Source organism: Melanerpes formicivorus, unplaced genomic scaffold (assembly GCF_026170545.1).
Source record: "Melanerpes formicivorus ecotype bairdi unplaced genomic scaffold, bMelFor1.0.p_v2 SCAF_34, whole genome shotgun sequence".
Taxonomy (NCBI): domain Eukaryota; kingdom Metazoa; phylum Chordata; class Aves; order Piciformes; family Picidae; genus Melanerpes; species Melanerpes formicivorus.
The window spans coordinates 3836835-3854948 of NW_027142386.1; the positions used below are offsets into that span (position 1 = coordinate 3836835).

At 50.6% G+C, this 18114-nt stretch overlaps 1 protein-coding gene across 2 annotated transcripts in view; it reads left to right on the forward strand.

Moving 5' to 3' along the window:
* The window catches only part of SLC23A2 (solute carrier family 23 member 2), an 80390-nt gene extending 62698 nt beyond the window's left edge, over positions 1-17692 (forward strand). For both annotated transcript variants that reach the window (XM_068156484.1, XM_068156485.1), the window contains exons 9-16: positions 3079-3199; positions 4214-4370; positions 9302-9449; positions 10639-10744; positions 13663-13792; positions 14689-14826; positions 15542-15637; positions 17369-17692. In XM_068156484.1, coding sequence (XP_068012585.1) covers positions 3079-3199; positions 4214-4370; positions 9302-9449; positions 10639-10744; positions 13663-13792; positions 14689-14826; positions 15542-15637; positions 17369-17601 — 1129 coding nt within the window. In that variant the 3' untranslated portion in view covers positions 17602-17692. The remainder of the gene's footprint in view (positions 1-3078; positions 3200-4213; positions 4371-9301; positions 9450-10638; positions 10745-13662; positions 13793-14688; positions 14827-15541; positions 15638-17368) is intronic.
* Positions 17693-18114: the final 422 nt, after the last annotated feature.

The following is an 18114-nucleotide window of genomic DNA, read 5'->3' on the forward strand; positions in this document are numbered from 1 at the left end:
TACCTGTGCCAGAGCTGCTCTCCTGCCTGAGCTGCAGATGCTCTGTGACAGGATTCTCAGCTGGCCCAACAGTTATTTCCTGACCCTGCTTGTTCTGCAGGTGCCAGGCTGATAGATTCATAGGATCACAGAATGGGTTGGGTTGGACATTAAAGATCATCCAGTTCCAACCCCCTGCCATGGGCCCAGACACCTCCCTCCAGCCCAGGCTGCTCAAGGCCTCATCCAACCTGGCCTGGAACACCTCCAGGGAGGAGGCAGCCACAGCCTCCCTGGGCAACCTGTGCCAGCGTTTCCCCACCCTCACCACAAAGAATTTCTTCCTCATCTCCAGCCTCAGTCTCCCCTCTCTCAGCTCAAAGCCATTGTCCTCATCCTGGCTCTCCCAGTCCTTGTCACAAGTCCCTCCCCAGCTCTCCTGGAGCCCCTGCAGGTACTGGAAGGCTGATCTAAGGTCTCCTTGGAGCCTTCTCTTCTCCAGCCTGAACAGCCCCAACTCCATCAGCCTGTCCCCACAGGGAAGGTTCTGCAGCCCTCTGATCATCTTGCTGTCATCTCTGGACCCTTTCCAGCAGCTCCAGGTCCTTCTAGTGCTGGGGACCCCAGAACTGGAGGCAGTGCTGCAGGTGGGGTCTGAGCAGAGCAGAGGGGCAAATCCCCTCCCTGTGCTGCTGCTCTCCTTGCTTTGGATGCAGCCCAGGACAGGAGTGGCCTTCATGTCACAGTGTGATCTGTAAAAGGGGAAATGATTCCTGAGTTGGTCTTTGTCTGTATTTGGCCTTTGTCTGTATGTGGAACAAAACAGTTTCTTGAGGCATTTAGGCAGTAAGTCCCCTGCCCTGTAGCCAAGTGGACATTATTTACATGGTCACATCACTTTATGATGTTGTTTACAAGTCAGATTGAGACTGGAGATGAGGGAGAAATTCTTGCCAGTGAGGGCAGGGAGACGCTGGCACAGGTTGCCCAGGGAGGCTGTGGCTGTCCCCTGCCTGGAGGTGTTCAAGGCCAGGCTGGATGAGGCCCTGAGCAAGCTGGGCTGGAGGGAGGTGTCCCTGCCCATGGCAGGGTGTTGGAACTGGATGAGCTTTGAGGTCCAACCCAAACCATTCCATGAATCTATGAACTCTGCAGTAAAATTCAAATCCCAAAGCACCTGTCCTCAGGGCTGGCCTGGTGGGGTAGCTGCTGGGAGGGAGCAGAGCTCATCCTCCCATGATGGCCCTTGTGAGAGAGGCCAAAGCCCTCCCTGCAGGCAAGGCAAAGTTCCTTTTATCCTGCTGCTCTGGTGGGAGGTGCAGGCTCTAAATGACACCCTCCTTGTGCAGAGCTCTTTGTTCCTACAGCCTGGGGAAGAATAAAGCTCTGTTTTGTTTCTTACAGCCTGAAACTGATCTTGGAGGGGAAAGGGAGGGAGGGAAGCTTCAAATCCTGTCAGCTGATAAAAACATTATCTCAGATTGCAGCAGAGCTCTGCTGTTGCTTGACTCTTTGTGCAGCTCTTTTCCAAGCAGAGCTGGGTTTGGCTATTTCAGAGCTGAGCAACCTGCCCTGGCTTCTTAGTTTTCATTGCTGTGGTTCCTTATTTTAGCTGGGGAGTTGCATTCATTTTGAATGCAGAGAGGAGCTGGGCAGCTTTGATTGGCTGGGGGAGGGAATAGATAATACTTGAGGCATCTAAAAAGTGGAATAAGCTAAGTTCCTGGTGACCTGCACTTGAACAGAGTCCTGGGTGGGAGGAGCTTTATTTTGCTCAGTATAAAGCTGTTTAGTGCAAGAATGACAGGCAAAAAATAACTGAGATTCTTAAGAAGACTCTCAGCTCTTCTTGAGAAGAAAGAATTTCCCTTGACTGACATTTTTCAAGTGCTTTGCAGTTTTATGTATATCTGGACGTGCAAAATTGAGTCTGTGCTGGCCTCCAGCTTCCCTGTTTCTTCCCCACTTGCTGGCAGCAACCTTTGTGCTGAGCAGAGCTGGGCAGCCAGAGTGGAGAATCACAGAATTGTCAGGGCTGGAAAGGACCTCAAGGCTCAGCCAGTCCCAACCCCCCTGCCATGTGCAGGGACTCCTCACACCACAGCAGGTTGCTCACAGCCACATCCAGCCTGGCTGCAAACACCTCCAGGGATGAGGCTTCCACCACCTCCCTGGGCAGCCTGTGCCAGTCTCTCACCACCCTCATGGGGAAGAACTGGGAGAAGGAGCAGGCAGAGCAGTGCAGCCCTTTGCTAATGGCTGCTGAGCCCTGAAAAGCATTCTGGAGTCTGATCCATTTTCCTGCTTTCATTTCCCTGTTTGCTGCTGGGCTGTTTTTGCAGCACTTCGGAATACAAATTACCCTGCTTTGGCTTTCGTGGAATAATGATGTCAAGAGAGTTGTCTGCTGCTGCCTTGTCTCCTGCTGCATGGAAAATGTACAGGGAGAAGAATTCTGGCTCTGAAGAGCCTGAGCATGTTTATGCAGAGAATGATTTCACAGAATGGCTCAGGTGGGAAGGGACCTCAGAGATCATCTACTCCAACCCCTTGCCATAAGGAGGGACAGCTCTCAGCCAGACTCAGCTGCTCAAGGCCTCATCCAGGCTGGCCTTCAACACCCCCAGGCAGGAGGCAGCCACAGCCTCCCTGGGCAGCCTGTGCCAGACTCTCACCACCCTCACACTGAAGAGCTTCTTCCTCAGCTCCACTCTAACCCTGCTCTGCCTCACCTTAAACCATTCCCCCTTGGCCTGGCTCTAGACACTCTCAGGAAAGTTTCTCTGCAGCCTTCCTGCAGGATCTCTTCAGGAGGGCAGCTCTGAGGTCCCCCTGAACACCCCCAGCTCCCTCAGCCTGTGCTCACAGCAGAGCTGCCTCAGCCCTTGGAGCATCTTTGTGGCCTCCTCTGGCCTCACTCCACAGCTCTGTGTCCTTCTTCTGCTGGGGACACCAGAGCTGGAGGCAGGATTGGAGGTGAGGTGTGAGCAGAGCAGAGCCCAGGGGCAGAATCCCCTCTCTTGCCCTGTTGTGATGTTTAACACAGTGGTGCTAACGACCTCCTTCTCTTGTCCCACCTCTCTCTCTCTATTTTCTCAGGACTATTTTCCTGGTCTTGTTGTTCTCTCAGTATGCCAGGAATGTCAAATTTCCCTTACCCATTTACAAATCCAAGAAAGGATGGACAGCATACAGGCTGCAGCTCTTCAAGATGTTCCCTGTAAGTACTTGAACTTATTCTTCAGTTGGCCAAAAAAACCCTCAGAATTTGTGCCTTTGGGGTTTGTTTTTTCCCTTGGTTTTGATTGTTCTTAATTCAACAAATGACAAAGGTGTGTGATAGTTGATCCAGTTGCTGGTGTCCCTGCTAACTGCAGGGGGTTGGACAAGATGGCCTTTGAGGATCCCTTCTGACCCAATGCAGTCTATGACTCTGGATAAGCTTAAATAGGTTTCTTGGAAGCTCATTTGCCACAGGCAATGTTCTCATGGTAGTCTTGCCAGGTCCCATTCTGCTCTCCATCTCTGATGGAGACTCATTCACACCTGGCATTTGCTTGGAAGGGGTCATCAAAGGACATCTTGTCTACCCCACCCTGCACTCAGCAGGAACATCTCCAACTGCATCAAGCTGCCCAGGGGCACATACAGTTTGATCCAGTCTGATCTTGAATGTCAGCAGGGATGGAGCCTCAACCACACCCCTTGGCAGCCTGTCCCAGTGTCTCCCAGTGTCTCACCAGCCTCACTGTGCAGAACTTCCTCCTGATGTGCAACCTAACTCTGCTCTGCTCCGTTTCAAGCCATTGCCCCTAGTCCTATCCCCACAGGCCCTTCTGAACAGTCCCTCCCCAGCCTGCCTGCAGGTCTCCTGCAGATATTGAAATGCAATTCTTAAGGTGTTCCTGGAGCCTTCTCTTCTCTAGGCTGAACAGCCCCAACTCTCCCAGCCTGTCCCCACAGGAGAGCTGCTCCAGCTCTCGATTATCTTCATGGCCTTCCTCTGGACCTGCTTCATCAGGTCCATGTCTTTCCTGTGTTGAGGGCTCCAGACCTGGATGCAGGCATCCCAAGGGACCTACTCCAGGATTTTCTGCTTGCTCAGACCTCACAGTGCCCTTGAGCTCACACGCAGCTCTGTGCACAACAGACACTCCCTGCAGGACCTAGTTGCTGCAGGTGAGCATTGCTAGAGGGGGAGCTGATTTCATCCAGCTTGCTCTCTCCTTCACAGATCATTTTGGCTATCCTGGTGTCCTGGTTGCTGTGCTTCATCTTCACTGTGACAGACGTCTTTCCCCCTGACAGCTCCAAGTACGGCTTCTACGCCCGCACGGACGCGCGCCGAGGGGTGCTGCTGGTGGCTCCCTGGTTCAAGGTTCCATACCCTTGTAAGTATGGAGGGCTCTAGGGGCTGCTTGGCCACTGACTTTCCTTGGGGTAGCGTGGCTGGAGAGCTGTCTGGCAGAAAGGGACCTAGGGGTGCTAATGGACAAGCAGCTGAATAGGAGCCAGCAGTGCCCAGGTGGCCAAGAAAGCCAAAGGCCTCCTGGCTGGGATCAGCAATGCTGATCCTCAGGGAGGGGATTGCCCCCTGGTACTCAGCTCTGGTGAGGCCACACCTTGAGTGTTGTGTCCTGTTTTGGGCACCTCAGTGCAAGAGAGATGTGGAGGTGCTGGAGCCAGGGCAGAGGAGGGCAAGGAAGCTGTGAAGGGCCTGGAGAATAAATCTGATGAAGGGAGACTGAAGGAGCTGGGGATGGTTAGATGGGAAAAGAGGAGGCTGAGGGGAGACCTCCTGGCTGGCTAAAACTCCCTGAAAGGAGGTTGTGGAGAGGTTGGTGCTGGTCTCTTCTCACAGATGATAGAACAAGAGGGAATCATCTCAAGCTGTGTCTGGGTAGGTTTAGACTGCACAGCAGAAAAAATTTCTTCACAGCAAGAGTGGTCAGGCACTGAAATGTGCTGCCCAGGGAGGTGGTGGAGTCACCAACCCTGGGTGTGTTTAAAGGTTGTTTGGATGTGGTGCTTGGGGCTATGATTTATGGGTGACCCTTGTAGAGTAGGGTTAATGGTTGGACTTGGTGATCCTGAGGGTCTTGTCCAACCTGAATGCTTCTGTGATTGCTGTAATGTGCCTCTGAGGTTAATTTCTCCACTCTTCAGAAGCCTGGCTGGGTTTCTCTCAGGGCTGGATTCTGATGCACTTCAGCACCCACTCACCTAAAGAGGTCGTGGGTGAGGACCTTGCAAGGAGTGAGAGGATGAGGGCTGATGGCTTCGAGCTGGCAGATGCTGGATGGAGAGTGGGCATGAGGAAGAATTTCTTCCCGGGGGTTTGGGGGGGGATTATTTGTGGGTGTTTTCATGGAGAAAGAAAGCAACACTAAGCAGACATGGAACTGTTAGAGCAGGTCCAGAGGATGATTGGTAGTAATAATAACGCTAATGATAATCTAATAGACTAGATTAATAATAGCACTAATGATAATCTAACAGACCAATAATAGCAACAATAACACTAATGATAATCTAATAGACTAGATTAATAATAGCAACAATAACACTAATGATAATCTAATAGACCAATAATAGCAACAATAACATTAATGATAATCTAACAGACCAATAATAGCAATAACATTAATGATAATCTAACAGACCAATAATAGCAATAATAACACTAATGATAATCTAACAGACCAATAATAGCAATAATAACACTAATGATAATCTAACAGACCAATAATAGCAATAATAACACTAATGATAATCTAACAGACCAATAATAGCAACAATAACACTAATGATAATCTAACAAACTAATAATAGCAACAATAACACTAATGATAACCTAATAGACTAGATTAATAATATCAACAATAACATTAATGATAACCTAATAGACTAATAATAACAACAATAACACTAATTATAACCTAATAGACTAATAATAGCAACAATAACACTAATAATCTAATAGACTAGATTAATAGTAACAATAACACTAATGATAATCTAATAGACTAATAATAGTAATAATAACACTAATGATAGTCTAATAGACTAGAGTAATAATGGCAACAATAACACTAATGATAATCGAATAGACTAGATTAATAATGGCAACAATAACACTAATGATAGTCTAATGGACTAGATTAATAATAGCAATAATAACACTAATGATAATCTAATAGACTAATAATAGCAACAATAACACTAATGATAATTGGATAGACCAGATAAATAATGGCAACAATAACAGTAATGATAATCTAATAGACTAATAATGGCAACAATAACAGTAATGATAATCTAATAGACTAATAATGGCAACAATAACACTAATGATAAATAGACTAATAATAGCAACAATAACACTATTGATAATCAAATAGACTAATAATAGCAACAATAACACTTTTGATAATCTAATAGACTGGATTAATAATAGTAATTACAATCTAATAGTAATGATACTACAACCACCTAATAATCAAATTAATGGCAACCATAACAAACCCAAGAAAACTAACAATTATTATTACAATATGATTATTAGATAGTAATAATGATCCCATAACAAGCTATTGATGAGGTGGTAATGCTGCCATCCTGATGCTAGTGGAGTACTAGGGATGCTACACCAACATCATGATAACACAATCAATGGCAAGCCTAACACCCCACCACCACCAGCAGCAGCAGCAATAACAGTGTTAATGTGATGATTAGATAGCAATAATGATAAAACCAGATTTTAATGAGGGAAGACAGATATAATAATGATATTACAACATCATAATAATAACAGAATGAATGATAAGAATAATAAACCCCACAGAGGTGCCAACAGCAGCAACAACGTGCTACAGCAATCATGATGGGGTAACACTGATAGAAGACTGTTAATGATCATCATGATACTACAGCAGCCTAATCATAATGTCATGAATGGTGGCAGTAACAAACCCCAGAACAGCAACAAGAGGAGTAATTTATGTTGCTGCTGTTAACTGGTTTTATTGTTGTTGTTATTGTGTCTATTGATTTTGGTTGTGGTTATCATCATCGTTATTGGTGCTTGTTCCTATTGCTTGTTGTTGCTATTGTTATCACAGAATCCAGCAGGAGCAGGGAGGTCATTCTGCCCTGTGCTCAGCACTGGTTAGGCTACACCTGGAGTATTGTGTCCAGTTTTGGGCCCCTCAGTTTAGGAAAGATGTTGAGCTGCTGGAAGGTGTCCAGGGAAGGGCAGCAAAGCTGGGGAGGGGTCTGGGGCACAGCCCTGTGAGGAGAGGCTGAGGGAGCTGGGGTTGCTTAGCCTGGAGAAGAGGAGGCTCAGGGGAGACCTTCTTGCTCTCTCCAACTCCCTGAAAGGAGGTTGGAGCCAGGTGGGGGTTGGTCTCTTCTCCCAGGCAGGCACCCAGCACCAGAACAAGAGGACACAGTCTCAAGCTGTGCCAGGGGAAGTTTAGGCTGGATGTTAGGAAGAAGTTCTTCACAGCAAGAGAGATTGGCCATTGGAATGTGCTGCCCAGGGAGGTGGTGGAGTCCCCATCCCTGGAGGTGTTTAGGAAGAAACAGGATGAGGCACTTGGTGCCATGGTTGAGTTGATCAGATGGTGTTGGGTGCTAGGTTGGACTTGATGATCTCAAAGGTCTTTTCCAACCTGGTTAATTCTATTCTAATCAATAAGGTTGGAAAGGACCTCGGAGATCATCCAGTCCAACCTAGCACCCAACACCTCCTGACTAACTAAACCATATTGCTATTGCTATTATTGGTTTTGTTATTGTTGTTGGCAGTATTACTGTTGTGCTGCTGGTGATTAACATTAACAACTGGAGTAGACGCACAGACAGTTTTGGCACTCCCGCTGCCTTGTCCTGAGGCAGAGCTCATTGTGGTTTCCCTTTACGCTTTAGCTCTTATTAGCTCTTAACAGAAACCGCTTCTGAAGCAGCTCTGGCAGGGTGGACAATAGAAGCTTTGGGGGAAGAAGAGGAGGAGAACTTCCCCACCCTGCTTAGACCTTTCTCAGTGCCCAAGCTTTGTTCATTCACCTTTGTGCGACTTCAAAGTTGCTTTTGTTTGGGAGAGGCTCATCTGCTCCAAAGAGAGAAAAGCAGCCAGGCAATCTCTGGGCAGCAGCTGCCAAGCTTTTGCTTTTGGGTGGTTGTTTTTTGTTAGAGGCTTAAATTAATCTGATTTCCCTCTTCTGCAGAAGTTTGGAAGGTGTTTTGTGCAGGGTGTTTGGGCCCTTCCCTTTGGTGGACTCCACTTGTCGCCAAAGGCTGAGGGGTTTTCAGAGCAGTGCTAATGAAGTGGCATTCACCACCCTGGGCAGAGTTGGTCTCTTTCAGATTCCTTCCTTCTCTTATTTGTTTCTTTTTTCCTTTTGGTGAAGTTTAGAGGGTTTCTTTGGGTCTATTCCAAGCCAGATCAAAGCAGTTGGTTGGGCATTTTTTTCCCTCTGCTCCTTTCATCTACTTGAACTTGCCTGACTCTGTTACTGTGAAGGGAGTTTGCTGAGTCCATTAAAGACTCACAGATTGCATCAGCTTGGAAGGGACCCTCCAAGGGCATCTTGGCCAACTCCCCTGCAGCCAGCAGGGACACCTCCAACCAGAGCAGGCTGCCCAGGGCCACAGCAAGTCTGAATAAATAGCATGGCCAGCAGCAGCAGGGCAGGGATTGTCTCCCTGCATAGGGCTCTGCTGTGGACACACCTCGAGTCCTGGGTTCAGTTTTGGGGCCCTCACTCCAAGAAGGACATTGAGGGCTGGACCAGCACCAGAGAGAGGCAACAAAGCTGGGGAAGGGTCTGGAGAAGAGGGCTGGGGAGTAGCAGCTGAGAGAGGTAAGATTGTTCAGTCTGGAGAAAAGGAGGCTGAGGGAGACCTCATTGCTCTCTACAACTCCCTGACAGGAGGCTGGAGCCACCTGGGGCTTGGTCTCTTCTCCCTAGTCTCTGGTGATAGAACAAGAGGAAATGGCCTGAAATTGTGTCAGGGCAGGTTTAGGTTGGCCATAAGGAAGAATTTCCTCCCCTTGAGGGTTGTCAAGGCCTGGTCCAGGCCACCCAGGGCAGTAGTGAAGTCCCCATCCCTGGGAGGCTTTCAAAGCCCTGGAGATGCGGTGCCGAGGGCCGAGAGTTGGTGGTGCCCTGGCAGTGCTGGGTTAGCACTTGGGCTTGATGCTCTTGCAGGCCTGCTCCAACCTCACCCACCCTGTGAGTCCATGCAGCTGCTGTGTGCTTTGCTAGCTGAGTGGTTTGCTGTGGCACAGGAGGTTTCAGTTCTCTGTTCTTCACAGTTCAGTGGGGACTGCCAACCATTTCAGCTGCAGGGGTGATCGGAATGCTCAGCGCCGTCGTCGCCAGCATCATCGAGTCCATAGGAGATTACTATGCCTGTGCCAGGCTGTCCTGTGCTCCTCCTCCACCCATCCATGCAATAAACAGGTATGTGAGGGGGGGAAAAAAGAGAGTGTTTTCTTTTTCTCTCTTTATGTTTTTGACTTTGCCTTGGGGCAGGGCAGGAAAGTGCTGGGAGCTGAGCTCCAGTTTAGTGAGGCCAGGAGTCAGAAATGAAAGCTGCAGTTGTCATGGGGAGTTACTTTCTTGCAAATGGACCATTGGAGGCTCACTCCTGTTTCATGGAAGTTCATGGTACAGTTTCCCTAGGGACAGAGCTCTAAGGCAGTTCTGGAGTCAGAACTTGCATGAGGTTCAAAAAGTCACAGTGCAAGGTCCTGCAGCTGCCTCAGGCTAACCCCAGGCACAACTCCAGGCCGGGTGCAGAGTGGGTTAAGAGCAACCCTGAAGAAAAAGCCTTGGGGGTGCTGGGGGCTGAGCAGCTCCCCAGGAGCCAGCAGTGCCCTCCTGCAGCCCCAAGGCAGCTGTGTGCTGGGCTGCAGCCAGAGCAGGGTGGGCAGCAGGGCAGCAGAGGGGATTCTGCCCCTGGGCTCTGCTCAGACCTCACCTCCAATCCTGCCTCCAGCTCTGCTGTCCCCAGCAGGAGAAGGACACAGAGCTGCTGGAGGCAGGCCAGAGAAGGCCACAAAGATGATCCAAGGTCTGGGGCAGCTCTACTGTGAGGACAGGCTGAGGGAGCTGGGGGTGTTCAGGGGGATCTCAGAGCTGCCTTCCAGTAGCTGAAGGGATCCTGCAGGAAGGCTGCAGAGAGGCTTTTGCTGAGAGTATCTAGAGAGAGGCCAAGGGGGAATGGTTTGAAGGTGAGGGAGAGCAGGGTTAGAGTGGAGCTGAGGAAGAAGCTCTTCATTGTGAGGGTGGTGAGAGCCTGGCACAGGCTGCCCAGGGAGGCTGTGGCTGCCTCCTGCCTGGGGGTGTTGAAGGCCAGGCTGGATGAGGCCTTGGGTAACCAAGTGTAGTGTTGCTGCAGTGAGGTTGGAGTAGATGATCTCTGAGGTCCTTTCCAACCTGAGCCATTCCATGATACCTTGGCAAGCTCACCTGCAGTACAGGTCTTAGGACTACAGAGTAGCTCTGTGTTTAACCTGAAGTACTTTGTGATTTCCTCACCTTAAACACTTGTGTACCTAAGACACAGAAAACAGAACTTCTAAAGCAGGCTCTGAAGTGAGTTGTCCACTCAGCCAAGCTTGACTCTTTTTCTGTTTGTGATTTCCAGAGGGATTTTCATTGAGGGTCTCTCCTGTGTTCTGGATGGAGTGTTTGGGACAGGCAATGGATCCACTTCTTCCAGCCCTAACATTGGTGTCTTGGGCATCACCAAGGTAGGTGCTTTCCCATGACTGCACACTGCCCTGAGTGGTTGATCTTCTCTGGTGGGTGGTTAGATCTTAATTTAACCATGAAGAGAAGTGTGGCCAGCAGGTCAAGGTTCTCCTCCCGCTGTGCTCTGCCCTGCTGAGACCACAGGTGCAATACTGCATCCTGTTTGGGGCTCCCCAGTCCAGGAGAGACAGAGACCTGCTGGAGAGAGTCCAGTGGAGACTCTGAGGATGCTGCAGGGACTGGAACAGCTCTGCTGTGAAGAAAGACTGAGAGCCCTGGGGCTGTTTAGTCTGGAGAGGAGAAGGCTGAGAGAGGATCTGATCCATGTCTGTCAATACCTGAGGGGTGAGGATCAGGATGAAGGTGCCAGGATCTTTGTGATGGTGCCCAGGGGTAGGATAAGGAGCAGCAGGTACAAGCTGGAAGACAGCTTAAAACAGGAGGTTCCACCTCAACATGAGGAGAAACTTTTGTATGCTGAGGGTGCTGAGGAGGGGCACTGGGGGCAAGCTGGAGCAGAGAAGGTTCCATGGCAACAGAAGGGAAAACTTTGTCACTGTTGTAGAGGGTTCTAGAGGCCTGAACAGGCTGCCCAGAGAGGTTGTGGAGTCTCCTTCTCTGGAGACTTTGAAAACTCATCTGGATGTGTTCCTGTGTGACCTGCCCTGGGTGCCCCTGTTCTGGCAGGAGGGTTGGGCTGGGTGCTCTCCAGAGGACCCTTCCAAGCCCCTCCATTCTGTGAGGCAGAGAATTTCTGCTCCTCACTTCCAACAACCCTTCCCTCTGACTCAGTCCAAAGACAGGCATTCTTCTCTTCAGCCATTTCTATTCTCTGCCCACAGGAGGGTTCTGTTGGCTTTTAGGGTGCCATACAAATACTGAGAGCACCATCTGGTGTCTGTGCACCTCTGCTGCCAGGGCCTGATGGAAATTACCTGGAAGAAGAACATTCTGGCTTAGGGAAAGAAATCCTTAGAAGAAAGGTTTCTTCTCTTCTGCTTCCTTTCCAGTGGTGCTTCCTAGGAGTCCATGTGAACAAAGAGCACTTTTTTTAGTACACAGCCCACAGGAATCAGGGCACCTTTTGCCTTGGACCAGTGAAAGTGAAGGCTGAAGTGGCAGCTGGTGCAGGGAACAGAGTTAACTACAATGAGGAGTGTTTGCAGCACAGGCTGGAAGAACCCAGGCACAGCTGGGTGGTTGGGCTCCAGGGTTTTGTTGTGTGTTGCTGTCTGCAGAAGCAATCCTAAGCAGCCAATCCTTTTGTCACCTCAATTTAAAGCAGATTGGGGTTTTTGGCATCTAGACATTTGGCTGCTTGTTTGGGAGAGGAAATCTTCAGTGTTCACAGGACTGCTCTCTGAGAGTTGGGGCTGTTCTGCTTGGAAGAAGAGAAGGCTTCAGGGAGACCTCAGAACAGCTTTCCAGTACCTGAAGGGGCTCCAGGAGAGCTGGGGAGGGACTTTGGACAAGGTCTGAGAGTGCCAGGACAGAGGGAGAATGGCTTTGAGCTGGCAGAGGGCTGGGAGTGCCAGGATGAGGGATGGTGGCTTCAGGCTGGAAGAAGCTGAATTGAGATTGGGCATTGGGAAGAAATTCTTTGCAATGAGGGTGATGAGGCACTGGAACAGGTTGACCAGGGAGGTTGTGGAGGCTCCAAGCCCTGCAGTGCTCATGGGCAGGTTGGATGAGGCCCTGAGCAAGGTTGTCTAATAGGAGGTGTCCCTGCCCATGGCAGGGGGGTTGGAACTGGATGATCTTTAAGGTCCCTTCCAGCCCAACCCATTCTGTGACTCTGTGGCTCGGTTCTGAGGCATTGTAGATGACTGGCTGTAAAGCCTGCAGTGAGCTGCTTGGTGCTGAACTCCTACAGATGTTCTTGTGCAGCAAGGCAGCAACACATGGATTTTATTTTTCCCCCCATCTGCATCCTAATTGAGCTCTTATGGTCTGTTTGTTTTCCCTATTGTAGATGAGAGTGCTCCACGTTCCATGGTTATTGTGGCTTTAGCAGTTACAGATGGTTTCAGAGATGACTTCATGTCACTGAAAACAGAATCAGAGCAAGTTATGTTAGAGCTGGAGCAGAGCCACCTTACAGCTGAGCCCTCCCAGGCATTTGGAAAGGCTCAGCAGCCAGTGTTGGACACCACCACAACATGCATGGAAGCTTGCAAAGGAGCTTTAAAATGTGCAGGAGGAGATTAACAAAATAGAGTCACAGAATGGCAGGGGATGGAAGGGACCTCTGGAGAGCATCCAGTCCAACCCCCCTGCCACAGTAGGGTCACTTAGAGCAAGTCACAAAGGAACACATCCAGATGGGTTGGGAAAGTCTCCAGAGGAGAAGATTCCACAACCTCTCTGGGCAGCCTGCTCCAGGCCTCCAGCACCCTCACACCAAAGAACTTTCTCCTCAGGTAGAGGAGAACCCTCCTTAGTTCCAGCTTGTACCTCTTGTTCCTTGTCCTGTCACTGGGCACGGCCCAAGAGAGCCTGGCCCCTTCATCCTGACCCCCACCCCTCAGCTATTGATAGACATTGATCACATCCCCTCTCAGCCTTCTCTTCCCCCGACCAAACAGCCCCAGGGCTCTCAGCCTTTCTTTGTCACTTGTGATGTCTATTCATCATCCTCATGGCCTCCCCTGGACTCTCTCCAGCAGGTCTGTCTCTCTTGAACTGGGGAGCCCAAAACTGGGCACAGTGCCCCAGGTGTGGTCTCAGCAGGGCAGAGCAGAGGGGCAGAACCTCCCTAGCCCTTCTGGCCACAGTGTTCTGGATGCCCCCCGGGATGCCATTGACCCTCTTGGCCACAAGGCCACTTTGCTGTCCCGTGGAGAACTTTGATGGAAGGCATGAAGCTACCCCAGGTGTGAACTTCCTCCAAGCTCCTTCCCTTGTTGCTCTCCTGCAGGTGGGGAGCCGCAGGGTCATTCAGTACGGAGCAGCCTTCATGCTGCTGCTGGGGATGGTTGGCAAGTTCAGTGCCCTCTTCGCCTCGCTGCCTGACCCCGTGCTCGGTGCCCTCTTCTGCACCCTCTTTGGTAAGGCACCTTGGGTTGCTGCTGCTCCTCTGCCCTGCAGCAGCTTCTCTTCATTGCTGTGCTGCTGGGTCTGCTGCTGGCTGGTTTCTAGAGACTTGGAGAAAAGCTGAGCCTTGGGAGCTCTGCCATGGGAGGAAAGAGCTGAGATTGTTCAGCCTGGAGAAGAGGAGGCTGAGGGGAGACCACCTGGCTCTCTACAACTCCCTGAAAGGAGGCTGGAGCCAGGTGGGGGCTGGGCTCTTCTCTCTAGGATCAGGTGATAGGATAGGATAGGATAAGATAGGATAGGATAGGCCTGATATTGTGCCGGGGGAGGGTTAGGTTGGAGGTTAGGAACAATTTCTTTGCTGCAAGAGTGGTCATGGATTGGAAGAGGCTGCCCAGGGAGGTGGTGGAGTCCCCATCCCTGGAGGCAGGAGTTCAAGAAACCTGTGCCCATGGCACTTGGGGTTTAGTGGCCATGGTGGTGCTGGGTTGCTGGTTGGACTTGATGATCTCAGAGGCCTTATCCAACCCAAACACTTCTATGAGTCTGCAAGGCTCAGGGGAGACCTTATTGCCATGGAGCAATACATCAGGGATGGCTACCAGGAGGATGAGAACTCCCTTTTTCCAAGGAGTCCCATGGCAAAGACAAGGGTTGCTGGGGACAAGTTACTGCTGGGGAGATTCTTCTTGGACTCCAGAAGGAAATGTTTGCCCATGGGGACAGTTGGACTTGGGAATCATCTCCCAAGGGAGGCAGTGCAGTTCCCTCCATGGGGCAGTTTTAGACTCAGCTTGGCAGGCTGCTGGGCCAGCTCCTTTCAAGTCCACCAGCACCAGCTGATCCTTGGGGTCCCTTCCTGCCTGGCATTCTGGGATCCTGTGATGAAATTGGTTGTGTTTTCATCCAGGGATGATCACAGCTGTGGGCCTGTCCAACCTCCAGTTCATAGATCTGAATTCTTCTCGTAACCTCTTTGTCCTTGGATTCTCCATCTTCTTTGGACTTGTCCTTCCAAGCTATCTCAAACAAAATCCACTGGTCACAGGTAAGTGCTTCTGCTCAGTGCCAGCAAGCATTCTGTTCCTTCTACTCCTCTGCATGTGCAAAGTGATGGAAAGGGTAACTTGGGTTAAACCCAAACTATTATTAAGTCTCCCTGGAGCCTCCTCTGAACAAGCTGAACAATCCCAGCTTGGAGAAGAGGAGGCTCCAGAGAGACCTAATAGCAGCCTTCCAGTACCTGAAAGGGGCTCCAGGAAGGATGGAGAGAGGCTGTTTGCAGAGGCCTGTAGTGACAGGACCAGGGGCAATGGCTTTGAGCTGGAGAAGAGCAGATTTGGATTGGATGTTAGGAACAAGTTCTTCCCCATGAGGGTGGTGGAACACTGGAACAGGTTGCCCAGGGAGGTGGTTGAGGCCTCATCCCTGAAGAGATTCAAGGTCAGGCTCAGGGAGGCCCTGGGCAGCCTGATCTAGCTGGGGAAGTCCCTGCTGACTGCAGGGAGGTTAGACTGGATAAGCATTGGAGGTCCCTTCTGGCCTGGACCATTCTGTGATCCTGGAGGTGATAAAAGATCCCTGGGGCTGTTGAGCCTGGAGAAGAGCAGCCTGAGGGGAAACCTGATCAGTGGCTACTACTATGTGAAGGGTGGGGGAGCAAGGAGAAGGGGGCAGGCCCTCCTCCACGGGGCCCTGTAGCAGGTGTGTTGTGTGGACAATGCAAGTTTGAGTTCCAACCCCCTCTGTCCCTCTTCTCCTAGGAATCACAGGCATCGATCAGGTGCTGAATGTCCTGCTCACCACTGCCATGTTTGTTGGTGGCTGTGTGGCTTTCATTTTGGACAACACCATTCCAGGTCAGCAGCTGAGCTTCTTCTTGGGTCTGAAACAGTAACTGCTTTCTGGGTGAGGATAGCAAGGTGGCCATGGAGGCAGGAGATGATCCTGGAGCTGAGGAAGGATATAGCCCTGATGGAGGAGATCCAGAGGAGTGCCACAAAAATGATCAGGGGGTTGGAGCAGCTCTGCTGCAGGGCAGGCTGAAGGGAGCTGGAGGTGTTTAGCCTGGAGAAGAGGAGACTCTGGGTAGACCTAATAATGACCCTACAATAGCTGAAGGGGCTACAAGGAGGGTGCAGAGAGGCTGTTTGCAAAGGCCTGCAGAGGCAGGACCAGGGGCAATGGCTTCAAACTAGAGCAGAGCAGATTGAGATTTGATGTGAGGAACAAGTTCTGCACCATGAGGGTGGTGGAACACTGCATCAGGTTGCCCAGGGAGGTAGTTGGGGCTCATCCCTGGAGATATCACAGTGAGGCTGGACAGGACTCTGGGCAACCTGATCTAGTTGAGGATGCCCCTGCTGAGTGCAGAGGGGTTGGACTAGGTGACCTTTGGAGGTCCATTCCAACCCAGACCATTCTGGGATGCTGCTTTGGTTGGTGGCTCCTTGAACACCCAGAGCAGAGTGCTGGACACTTGTGTGCCTTGCTTGCCTTGGACCCTTCTACAGGTTAAGGTCTCTTTCCATCCTCATCTAATAGATCACAGAATTGAACTGATGAATGTTTGCTCCTGTTAGAGAGGGTCCAGAGGATGTCACAAAGCTGATCAGAGGGCTGGAGAACCTGAAAGGGTTTAAGCTGAGAGAGTTGGGGCTGTTCAGCCTGGAGAAGAGAAGGCTCCAGGGAGACCTTAGGGCAGCCTTCCAGTACCTGAAGGGGGCTACCTTCTCCCACAACAGGAGAGCTGGGGAGGGACTTCTCATAAGGGTGTCTAGTGATAGGACAAGGGGGGCTGTAGTGTCAGGATGAGGGGTGATGGCTTCAAACTGGAAGAAACTGTACTGAAATTGGACATCAGAAAGAAATTCTTCCCCTGAGGGTCGGTGAGGACCTGCACAGCTCACACAGAGCAGTTGTGGAGGCTCCAAGCCTTGTCCTGTCAAGCTTTGCAAGAGTTAATTCCCACCCCCCCACCCCCCCCCCCAGTTCTCAGCCCACCCTTTGGGTTTTTTGGAGCTTCCCTTCACCTGCCAATTATTGCAATAGAAATGTGCTCCTTGTGTGTGTGTCAAAAGAGGAATTAGTTGTGCTCTCTTGTGGGTCCTCCACCAGGAGCCACCGTGGGCATCACTGGAGGGGAACATCGTTAACTTGAGTCCCAAAGTCATGGATGTTTCCTCCCTGGAGGTGTTCAAGGCCAGGCTGGATGAGGCCTTGAGCAAGCTGGGCTGCTGGGAGGTGTCCCTGCCCAGGGGAGGGGGTTGGAACTGGCTGATCTTTAAGGTCCTTATCAAACCCAAATCATTCCATGGTCTAGAGGCTGCCTGGGGAGGTGATGGAGTCACCAAAGCTGGCTGTGGTAAAGGTGATGCTCGGGGGCATGGTTTAGGGGTGAACTCGCTTGAGCAGGGTCAGTGGTTGGAGTTCATGATCTCAAGGCTCTTTTCCAGCCTGAATGACTCTGTGATCTATGATTCTGTCTGAGGTTTTTCCTCTCCTCTCTTACTCTCTGCTACCAATGTCTGTGTTTACCCATGTTATTTCCCCACCCCCACACCCACCCTCCTTTTTCTTTTGCCTTCCAGGAAGCCCTGAAGAAAGGGGCATCCGGAAATGGAAGAAGGGGGTTGGCAAAGGCAGCAAGTCCCTGGATGGGATGGAAACCTATGACCTGCCCTTTGGCATGAACCTCATTAAAAAATACAGGTGTTTCAGCTTCCTGCCCATCAGCCCAACCTTCCTGGGCTACACGTGGAAAGGCTTCAGGAAAAGCAGCAGCTGCAGGAGTTCAGACGAAGATTCAGAAGCTACAGTATAGCCTTAGCTGAAAATTCTATTATCTAGTGGTAGTCAGAGATGTATTTGCAGTTTCTTGCTGATTAAGAAGCATTAAAAAAAGACAAAAGTTCTATGTTTTGTATATCTGCATTGAAATTCTGGAACCAGAGCTGAGACAGAGGTAAGAGGAGGAAAAAATAAAAGGGGGGCGGGGGGAGGGGGAGGGGGAAAGAAGGGAGGGGGAAAAAAAAGCTCCAAAATTTTCCTGTTGTGGGTGGTGGAGGCAGATTTAGTGTCTCTGGGTCAAGCTGGCAAATTCCAGGCTTGGAGCCTCCACAGCTTCTTTTGGACAGCCTTGGCCAGTGCCTCACCACCCTTCCTAGGGAAGAATTTCTTCCTAATGTTCCATCTCAATCCAGCTTCTGCCAGGGTGGATTGAGACTGGAGAGGAGGAAGAAAATCTTGAGAGTGAGGGTGGGGAGAGACTGGCACAGGTTGCCCAGGGAGGTTGTGGCTGCCTCCTCCCTGGAGGTGTTCAAGGCCAGGTTGGATG